Source organism: Nelumbo lutea, chromosome 6, assembly GCF_056320005.1.
Source record: "Nelumbo lutea isolate HS-2025 chromosome 6, American lotus-T2T, whole genome shotgun sequence".
NCBI classification, from domain to species: Eukaryota; Viridiplantae; Streptophyta; class Magnoliopsida; order Proteales; family Nelumbonaceae; genus Nelumbo; species Nelumbo lutea.
The window spans coordinates 23,419,371-23,430,923 of record NC_142689.1 but is presented as its reverse complement, the minus strand read 5'-3'; the positions used below and the strand labels follow the sequence as shown (position 1 = coordinate 23,430,923).

The window sequence follows — 11,553 nt, the reverse complement described above, 5'->3', positions numbered from 1 at the left end:
GCCAGTCCAAGGTTGAGTTATACAAAAATGAGATTCCCCTATAGACTTGGTTTTTAGTGCTACCATATGAGCATCCAAGGTAGAGGTTCGAGGTTTATATATTCTAAAGAACTAATTAACAATAAAAAAAGACCAGGAAATAATCTCTGATTTTCTTCGAGTTTGAAAGTAAGGCTGTGTTTGGTAGCAATGCAAACAAATTTACACTGATGAAAAACTAGAGCAGTGCAAATGATTTCAGTGTAAATATTTATTTTTACTTCAAATTTTAGCTTATTTTCTTTGATTGCAGTAATGAAGAACAATAAAGTAAAACCTAAAATAAAATTAAAAGAGAATTTGATTTTTTTTAGTTGCACTCCCATGCATTTGTATTAGTGCAAATAAAATTGCACTGCAATCAAACACAGCCTAAAGATTATCTGTTTACATCCTTTTGAGAGCTCAAAAGACATGTTTTGACACCCAAGTCTAACTTCCCTACTACAGCAAATTGAAAATGCCTAATAATATTAGTATAGGAACAGATACCATAGTATGCAAACTTTTACAAATCCATATCTCTTAGCCTTATACTATTATCTAACAATGGATTTTATGTAGAACACAAAGCATTTAAGACCCCGTTTGGTTCATGGGAATAGGGGTCTGGAATTAGAATTGGAATGGGCTATTCTGGTTCCAACCATTTGGTTGAGCGGAATTGGAATTCCATTCCCCTTCATGCTGGAATGACATTCCCCATTTGGGAATGGTCATTCCTTGCCCCTCTCTTGAGAATGAAATCTCATTCAAGCTGATTCCAATTCTCATTTCTATTCATGTCTGAATCAGACAGACTATGGGAATAAACCATTCTAATTGGCTTCCATTTGATTTCGATTCCAACTGTGAACCAAATGGATCCTATGATCCTTGAGTGGACGCTTGATGCATATAAGGGTGTCAATGGTATTCGAAAATCCAATTTCGAATTCAAGATTCAGCATAATCGAATCGAATCCAATTAATTTGAATAGCCAACCGGTCGAATTCGAATATCCTATTCATACCGAATAGCTAATCATATTTGAATTCAGATATGACCTTATTCGATTCGATAAATATCCAAATTCGACCAATTATTTAATTCTTATATATAATATATAAACTTTTTAAATGGTTGGAACTTTATGTAGCGCAATCTAATGCTCCTTGATGATGGACAACTCAAACTTCGGACTGGGTAGGTTGTGTGGCCGAATTGTAAGAAAGAGGTAACCAAAGGGTTTGGGTTGCTTGACCTGGGGGGAGCACTTTGATGCTTAAGTCAATGAACTAGTATATTATTGCAAAAAGCAAGAGAGCTAAGTCGCACGTACCTCTTCTGTGAAAGGGGATGCCTTTATATAGGCAAGCTACCGTGAGGCTCACGAAGTGCGTCCGAGATCTCTAGACCATTTTGTCCAAAAGTGGCTTCTCACCTGGAGATGGACTCCACTTAAGCGGATAGTGCCTATCCAGTCGCGCCTGAAGCGGGTGGGGTGATAATCGAATCTTCCGACGTGGCATCGTGATCCTAGGGAAGTTGAAGACAATAGCCCGCTTAAGGAGGAGGTCACCTGGCACGTCAGCCAGGTCGCTAACCAAATTCAAGTCAGGTCGGTGGAAGCATGTCGCACCTTACATTGACCTGATGTCTTGCCAGGCCGTTAGTATCTTGGCCTGCGAAGGTGGGGCCGAAGTCGTCAAGGCGAGTGAGAGTTGTCCGAAGTGCTCCCATGGTCTGCTTACATGGTGCTAAGATGTCACTTGGTTTTTTGAGGTGCCACGTGTCATCACATAATTGTAGGGCCAAATCGTCCCTCATCAATGCCCCCCACTCCTGAGTCGAGGTAAGTTTGGCGAAGGGAGTACCTTGTCGCAAAGCCTTTGGCCTGGAGTGACGGGTCTGGTCAGTTTTCTATAAGTTTGGTCTGATTTGCCCACCTGACCTAGAGAGCAAGTTGTCGTGCACATCAAGTTTGAATTATTGGGCGTGTAAGTTCAAATTTTGAATATCACTGCCAAGTGTTAAGGTGGCTGAATTGGGAGCACAAATTCAAAATTGGAATTCACCGCCTAGTGCCGGATTGGCGCACAAATTCGAAATTCAAATTTGCCGCCTAGTGCTAAATGGCACACTCTCCTTCTAGGTCGTCGGATGGGATGCATCTCCACCGTCGATCTCAAGGCTCTTTCCATATAAATAGGGGGCCCCCAACGAGTCCCCATTGCACTATTTTTGGAGTCTTTTGAAGGAGTGCTTGAATGAGATCTCGAGTAGCTCGCAGATGAGTTTGAATTTCTTGCAAGGTCAATCTTCTCTCAATTCCCGGTGAATCCTCATTTTCGCATTATGTCTAGTGGGTCGGAGAGGGAGTACCCCAGGCCACTCAAGACGAGGTGGGGACCTCATCTCAAGAGCTACGAAGGTCCCATAGAGAGGCTCAACCTCTCAAAAACCTAAGACTAGGTCGGAGTTCGGACCTACCAAACTGAGCAGAGAGGAATTGATTGCCTTGATAGCAACCTTCTAGACCCCTAAGTCATACGACTTCATTCTGCCTGGAGAAGATCAACATACTTGGAACCATACCCTTTTATTGTCGGGCTTTATTTCCCATTACACCATTTTATCTACGAGGTACTTTCACACTACGACATCTCCTTAGCGCGGCTTCACTCGAACTCCACTAGGGCATTTGTAGGGACGATATCTATTTATTTCTACCTCGGTTTCGAGCTCAACTTTGATATCTTCCACGAGCTCTGCCAAAGCCTTATTATTTTTATCTGAGCTACCAACCTGGTTACAATATGTTGAGCAGCTTCCATTCAAAAGTGGCGAACTGGAAGTCGAGGTACTTCTTCTTGTCCCGAGAAGATGGCTGGCCCATGGATACCACTTGAAGGAGTGAGGGTAGGAGGGTCCCTAACATTGAGTTTGATGACAAGCTAGCAAACCAGGTTTTGTTCCTCGTAGAATGGCACTCCTTAGTTGGCAAGTTCTTGGCTTAACGGATGCTCGTTGGGGTCGGACTGTCCCGTGGGTAGGTCACCCGTATGGTACTTTACTATGCCAATATCTTTAGATTTTTCAATCTGACCAGATCGATTTCCTTTCTAGCAGGTATGTTGAACACTACATTTGTTTTGGCAACAATGAGGAGGCTTCCACAAAGAACGGGAGGGTGGCTGGGTCTATTCATGCTTCAGAGACGGATCAAGAACTTGCAGAGAGGATGCCAGCTAGGGAGCCCAACATGGTGGACATCGACGACGATTAATGGGATCCCACGGGGCAAGGATTGGGGTCCCCGTGGGGTGGGGAGTGCTCTCCTCCTCCCCCTAGCAAGGATGAAAATTTCCCCATCCCCATCCCCGCCCCATTCGGGGTGGATCCCCATGGGGATTGGGGAAATGGGAAAAATTGCCACCCCTAGGTTTGACCTCCGTTGACCCTATGACCCTGCCTAACCAATTTGCTCTGCCCCTGACGTCGCCTATGAGTCTGGTTTGCGTGGCCAGGTCTACCTCTTGAATTGGGATGTCACCACCATGGATAGGATCCGAGATAATTGCATCACCTTTGAGGTGAGCACCGGCATACTTCTTCCTGAGGACGGGAGGGATTTCAGCTAGCGAAGTGTCATCGACCTCGGTAGCATGATATTCAGGGATGCACTGTCAATAAGTACTTCTCTCTTAACACTTGGTCTTCATATATGTTCACCTAGCTAACTCTTTCTTCTTTGTAGGCTAGTTGTATGACCCAGGCTTTATACGACCGCGCCATCACTATGGAGCTTAACAACATGTAGATGACAACTGAGATCGAGTCCCTTTAGTTGCACCTGGAAAGTGATCGGGGTGGAAGCCCAGGAAGACCATTGACGGTTCCTCAATGTGTCATCCAGCCTGACTTGCCAACTTAAGGAGGTGAGGAGCAACATCGACGAGCAGGCTTGGGAGCTCAAAGAAAGGCAAACTAAGTATGCTGAGGACATCTAGCGGGTGAAGCAACTCAACATCGAGGAGTTCCAGAGGTAGCCCGAGTTCAGGTGCACAACGACAGAGGCTATTGTGCCTTATCTCAAGAGGGGATATCTCCTATGTTGTCGCTACCTCCAGTAGTTGCATCCAAACATCAACTTTGAGCACATCTCGACCAGGTTAGTTCCTAACGATGTGAGCACCCGGATGGATGTCGAGCCAAACACTTTGGACAACATGGAGGACGGTGAGGACGAGGTTGAAGAGGGCGTTAGAGAGCGAGATGCTAATGATTAAACTGCCTCTTTTCTTGCACCCCCCCCCCTTTTTACACTGTTTTCCCCTTTCTTTTCTTTTCTTTTTTTTGAGTAGCGATGTACTCTTTCCCTTTTTTGTTTCAATGAAATTGGCATTTTCTTATTCTATATCACCCTCTACACCTTTTTTTCTATTTTTTTAAAATAGGCTAACTATAGAACACAAGCCAAGGTGACAAGGTGCATTAATTGCTTAGATGCCAAAGTGACTAGACTTACAATTTTGGCCAAGTCAAAATGTTGTCGAACTGTATATCTCCTCAGCTAAGTTGAAATGCTATCAAGCTACTGAGTTGCCAATATCTTCCAAGGTCAGCATAAGGGGACTTTGAGCTGAAAGTGGTTTGGCTTCCCCTTATTCATTTAGCAATTTGACCAAGTCACCGTAGCGGGCGGTCTATAATTTTTCTCTCACGGACACAGCTTGAAACTTTCAAACTCCTCATAGGTAGTATCTCTTTAAATTATCAACGTTCTACAAACGGGATACCTACCTCCCCTCCAACGTTTTGAGCTCGTACATGCCTTTGCCGATCACCCTTAGAACTCTATAGGGGCCTTCAAAGTTCGGATCTAGCTTTCCGATGTCGGGCTCAGGTATCATAACCTTCTTGAGTGTCAAGCTTCCAACTCAAAATCGGTATCTCTTAACTTGAGCATTATAGTACTGAGCTACCCACTGATGGTATGTTGCGGTCTGAATGTAGGCTGTCACAAACTTCCTCCACTAGGTCGAGATTAGGCTGTAGCTCATCCTCGTTAGCTACATCATTTTATGTCTCAGACCACAAGATCAGCACTTTGGTCTCGATTGGGATGACAACCTCCATCCCGTACATCAAGTTGAAGGCAAGGTTCAAAGTATCGACACAGGTCGATACGTTGGTATCAGTAGGGCAAATCGGCTTGTATCGATGCTTTTTATGTTTTATTTATTTTTTTCAAAACCAATTCAGAGGGGTCAAGTTAAGTCCCGACTACCCTTTGAACCATGGTCTAACCTGATACAACCCCCGGATGGGCGTATCGGGAAGTCGTCGGCATGATACGTATCAATCGGTACGGGCTGATACGTGTCGATACTTTGAACCTTGGTTGAAGGGAGTCTCGCCGATCGTCGTCATGGTGGTAGTTTAGTAGGAACATAGAACACTAGGCAGCCCATCCACCCACCAACCCTTAGCTCAGGAGAGCTGATCTTTGAGTCTGTGGAGTATTGCCATGTTCATCACTTCAGCTTGATCATTCGCCTTAGGGTGGGCCACCACGGTGAATTCTGTTAGATCTCCATCTTGACACATCAATTCTGGAACTCAATGGACGACTAAGAACCTTCTCTGCCCGATCGCAAGTGGGAAGGGACCGAGTATGTCTATCCCCTACTATGCGAATGGCCATGGGTTGGTCAAGTACCTCAGGTCAGCGGTGGGTTGGTGTGGTATGTTAATGTGTTGCTGACACCTACCACACTTCTGAACTAACTCCACTGTATCTACCCAAGTGTCCTCCATAGAGACCTTCGTGGATCTTACGTAACACCTAGTTCACTTCTATTGGGCACAAGGAACACAAATGGGGGAGCATGAACAACCTATGATACAGTTACTCGCCAATGATAACATAGAGAGCTAATTGTCGCTCTACCCTCCGAGCTACTCTGTGTTCCATTAGTAGGGTCCTGTGGCACAGATAGTTGAGCGAGTCTATCCAACTCGGTTCCATGGCCATGATGGGAGTGACCTCTTCTGCCACCCTTTCTATGGTAGGTCATGGCAGGTCTTCGATATAAATTGTCCTCTTTTTAATGTCTGTCGCACCGACTAGCTTAGAGAGCACGTCGACCTTGGTGTTTTCAGACTTTGGAACTTGCTAAATGTACCAAAAGTGAAAGTTGGGTAGGAGCTCCCTAAGGCTCTAACCTTGGCCATGTAGGCCAACATGGAGGTCTCCCGGGCCTCATATTGTCCGTTTACTTGGTTCACCACTAGTTATGAGTCGCTATATGACGAGATGCTTCGTGCCAACCTCCTTAGCCAATTATAGCCTAACTATCAGCACCTCGTACTTAACTTCATTGTTCGAGGCTCAGAATGCGAATAAAAAAGCGTACTCCAGTTTTACTTTGTTGGGTCCATAGAGGATTAGTCCAGCTCCACATCCGCACTAGTTGGAGAGCCATCCATATTGAGGATCCAGGGCTCTCATCCCAAGTCAAGTCAGGTGTTGCAGTGGTAGTAGCCTCCGAGGTGGTCATAGGCTTGGCAACCTCAGGTGTTGTCGTGTTGAACGTGCACTCGGTGATGAAGCCTGCCAGGACCTGTGCCTTGATCTCTTTGCACGACTCAAACTGAATGTCGTACTCACTAAGCTCGATTGCCCATTTTGTCAACCTTCCCAAGACCTTGGGCTTCTAAAGAACTTGCCACAGAGGTCAATCTGTTAGGATTACAATGGTGTGGGCCTAAAAGTAAGGGTGTAGTTTGTAGGCTGCTAGCACCGGCGAAAAGGCCAGATTCTCGATATTGGGATACTTAGTCTAACTAGCATGTAGGACTTTGCTCACGTAATAGACATGTCGCTACACTATGTCTACCTTGTGGATTAGGATCGAGTTGACTACTGTGTCACTCATAGAGATGTAGAGTTTTAGTTCTTCTCTGAGTTTTGACCTATTTAGCAAAAGTGGGGAACTTAAGTACCTTTTTTAGCTCATCAAACACGAGCTAGCATTATTCATCCCACTCAAAATCTTGGTTCTTTTTAAGGCTTTAAAAATGGAAGGCACTGCCCAACCGACTTGGACATAAACGAGGTTCAGGGTGATTGTGTCTTATAGAGGTGAGGCGTAAACCTCGAGACATTATGAGGCGTAAACCTTGAGCAAAAAAAAGAAAATGATATAATCGATAAATAATAAAGACCTAAAAACATAAAATTAGGATCTTATATGGCTTGTATGATATATTAGACATGGATTCATGATTCAAAGTATCCATATAATATGTTGAAAGGGATGTATTGAGTATTGCCACTTTGAACCATGAATACATTTTTTCAGCTTTTTTTAATTGTACAAGGTTAGTTTTATATTATTTAATTATTTAAAAGGGTTTTTTAAATACCTTAAAAAAGGGTATCGGCACCCCAAAGATACAAAACAATTTGGGTTAGAATCTTACCAAAGTAGTTTTGTTTTTCCCAATAAGAACAAAAGCATAGAAGTCAAACTTTCAATTTAGAGATATGAACCAACATTGTTTTAAGAACAAGGCATTCCTATTTCATTTCTTGCACTAGTATGCATTAGTGAAGAATGACCATCTATATTATGCATGTGCTTTAGAAGAAATAAATTATCAAGTATGAGATAAATGGGCAAATGGGTAAGAATAAAGTATGAATAACAAAGCAAGTTATTTTCTTACTCATTTTATATGCATTTTTTGTTATTTGTATGTTTATTTACTTGCTCATTACACCAATGTATACAAAACAAGGCTTTTTTTGTCTTAAATTTATATTTGCCCCTATGTAAACCTTCATTTTCCAATTAACATGCTCAATAGTAACGGCCTAAGCCTAAGACCCAAAGGCGTAAACCTCAATAACTCAAGCCCTAAGCCTTGCTAGTGGGTCTAAGGCTATTGAGGCCAGGCCTTTTTTCTTAGCATTGCCTTGAGACTTAGGCCTTTGGTCTCTCTCTTCAAGAGCCTTTTAAAACGATGCATACCACTACAGCCGTACACACCACACATCAAAAACATCTCCGTTGTCATTTTCCGAAATTGTTCTCGATGTGCAGCTGTAGTGTTTTGGGTAGAAGATCCAAACGCACTGTAGGCTTGGAAACAGGTTATGAATAAGAGTATTAAGAGTACTGGACCTGGATCATGGACTGAGAGATACAGACCATGCTTGGCCGGTTGTTGCCTGGTCTCGATTATACGCAACTGGGCTGGCAACAGCGAAGATTTATGGCCCAGCCAGCCAGGCTTGAATTCCACCAATTAAGGGTGCAACTCACGTTGGCCCCTATTAGCATTTTACACTGCTTGAAGGCCCAAGCCCATTGAAATTTTGATAAAAGTTCAACCCAACCCGCCCAAGTTGCATCCCTACCGCCATTTTGATGGCCAGCCCATGTGCGCCACTAACAAATAAGGATCCCCGGAAAGAGGTTTTGGATAGGGAGCATCAGCTCAACCTCCAAGCCTCGGTCCATATCCGGATCCACCCATCAATTGGAACTAATCGGGTATGTGAAATTTAACAAAACACTACTAATAATATCAAAATCTTTTTTTTTTTCATAGATGGAAAAAACGGATTTGCTTTCTTTCCCACTATAAAATTCAAGATTTATACGTTGAGGAGATGGACTAATTCTTTATGGGTCGTAAATCTATGGGCCTGAATTGGATACATTTAGGCTGGCATGGATCCAAAATTTGTGGCCCACACCCAATTAATAAGGGTTGGCTATATGTGTAACGAAGTAACCTCATACCCATTGGCAGTTTGGCACTTTTACCCCGGAGGGAGTTGGTGAGATTTGGTGCCCATTTGGAGGGCTTTCGCTTTGCTGTTTGTGTCTGGTGGAAATTCTATGAGTGTTCTGACTGTTTCTTTTAGGCTACGTTTGATTTGTTAGAAAATGAGAGAGAAACAAAAAGGTTAAGATTATGTTTGATTTGAAGGAAAAGATAAGAAAAAGAAAGGAAAGGTAAATAAACCTTATACAAAGTTGAGCGTTTGCCAAAATTTGAACGAATCCCACCCAAAGGCTTAGGATCGATGCTGTATAAATTGTTCAAGTTGGGTATCCCATTTGCACTCTTAAACCAGCTGATTTACATACTCAAAAGAAGCATTAAAAAAATCAGTGCAAGCATCAGAAAATCACCACCCAGGGTATGACCCAACAGACCTCTTCATCACACGCCTCATAACAGAATAAGCCATTATATGAATATTGCCCATTGGCAGCTCGATTTATATATACTCAAAAAAAAAGAAAAAAATTCACACATTTTTAATAGAGAAAATTTTCAATAAATACCCTGTATTTTAGGTCAAGTGCCAATTTAATACCGGAATTTTAAAACACTTCAATCTAATATCTAAACTATCATTTTGCGACGATTTTTAATACTTAATGTTAATTTACAGTTAAATGTCATTGAAAAGACACAAATGGCCTTTTATCATCTAATTTTCTTCATCAACATTCCGTTTATCCAATTCTAATCTCTTTGTCTATTCGGACTAGCGGTGTGGATGTACATGCAAGTCAGCTGTCAAAGAGGTCGGTGAGTGCTGGCTTAACGATTCCACCCGTCTCTGCTCTCTATCTTAGCAGCCCTAGCAGTCCTTCTGGATCCGACTTAAGTGATTCTAGCCTTTCAGTGTTGTCATCTTCTCACGTCTATCGACCTGTGGCGAGGACAGGCGGTATCCTACCTCCTCAGCAGCCGCCGCCGCAACCACAGCTGGAAAATCGTCTTCCACCAACGATCCTCCCACTTTCTGAGTCTTTCCCTCCCCAGAGCCGACTCGTGTGAGGTTTCGAATCATGTCTCCGGATCCAACCATGCGTCAAACCCGCCAAACCCTAGCCAGCTAGTATCGCCACTATCTCTTCCACCGCCGGCGGCCATACTATTGCAACAGGTGTCCCCGGTGCCTCACCATACGCAGTTCAACGAGTTCGCGTCACCAGCGGGCCCGGTTGAGAAGCCGTTCATGCCGTTTAGTACAGAGTTTCTACCAGTGATGCAGGAGATGATCATGAAGGAAGTTAACTACATGTCAGGGCTTGAGCAGAAAGGCCTATGTTTGCAGGCTGACGGGATTAGAAATGCTGTAGTGAAGCGTATCGGCATCAGCAAGATGGTGACGGTGACGCCAAAGCTTCTCCTTCTCCATTTACATCCTGAGATTTCTCCAGCATAACCGCATCGCAGCTATCGAATTCCTTGGAAGGATCGCGAACAGACGGATCAGAGAAGCGACCCTCCTGGTCTTGCGATTCAGAACCTGGTTCTTTTGACGAACCTATTGTTTTTTATTTGCTTGGAGTTGTATTCACAGGCATGTTTCCTGCAACCATGTCCAATTCAACCTCCTTGTCCGAGGAAGCTAGTGTCTCTTCTGGTACTAGAGTTCATGACTCAAGTAGCTTGAATCCTATGTTCTTTGCCATTTCTCAGCAGCCGCAACAACAGAAGATCAAGAAGAAAAGAAATCTTCCCGGAAACCCAGGTAAATGTCCCTCCTTGTTCTCAATTTTCGTTAATATTGTGTTGGATTTGCAGCTGATTCTAATTAATCTTCCTATATGTGTCTTTCATTTTATTGTTTCAGACCCAGATGCTGAAGTGATTGCTTTATCCCCTAAAACTCTATTGGCAACCAACAGATTTGTGTGCGAGATCTGCAGCAACAAGGGTTTTGTTACGTACCCTTTTTGGAGATGATAACTGATACGTAACACCCTCGAGCAATAACGCCGGAGCGCCGCTCAAAGAGGGAATTCGAGACCAACTCTCAAAAGGCACGAAGTAAAAGAAAGGTTTAGTAATTGATTGATGGATATCCTCATTACATTGATGGTCCAAAATATATAGAGGTTCACCTCTGTGCCGTTATAATAGGAATCAAGTACCGGAATATCGAAATGCAAATGATGGCGATATAAGTGTGACAACCGTTTTGTAACAACCTCTGGCCTGATCCTTTGGGTGTATTATCCTTGCCAGGTGTCCTTTCTTGTGAGTGACTCGTAACAAGTTTCTAGAGAGATCAGAACCTTCAGCTTCACAGGAGAGGCCATAATCTTCCGTGGAAGCTGAGGCAGATAACTAGCACTAGCACGTTCTGGCGGTAATGAGAAATTGAAAGTAAAAAAGTTGGACTCTGTTTTATTTCATTGAGAGAGAAGATGATAAACAATATTTTATTTTTAAGGGTAATTTTGATATTTTTTAAAAAGTCTTAAATTGCGTATGAGATCACATGGTATACATAACTGATTGAAAGTTCAATTACTAGATTGTGGCAGTTCGGGTACTAAATTGGCACTCAACCTAAAGTATAGGATACCTATTAAGAATTTTCTCTTGTTAATATTGTTTATATTGTTTAAAACTGGAACACAAGCCCAAGAACCTATTCAATTACAGACAAAAATAGCTTCAATAGCCACAAGTGAAATTTCCTTTAA

At 43.0% G+C, this 11,553-nt stretch overlaps 1 protein-coding gene across 1 annotated transcript; it reads left to right on the top strand.

Annotated features, from left to right (window-relative positions):
• Nucleotides 1-9,514: 9,514 nt before the first annotated feature.
• LOC148847944 (transcription factor MYB44-like) lies at nt 9,515-10,416 on the top strand (the record flags this gene model as incomplete). The annotated part of the gene is given in 3 exon segments (XM_088951293.1): nt 9,515-9,824; nt 9,827-9,853; nt 9,856-10,416. Coding segments are annotated over 3 exon segments (765 nt in total), but the record flags the coding sequence as incomplete, so codon positions are not given.
• Nucleotides 10,417-11,553: the final 1,137 nt, after the last annotated feature.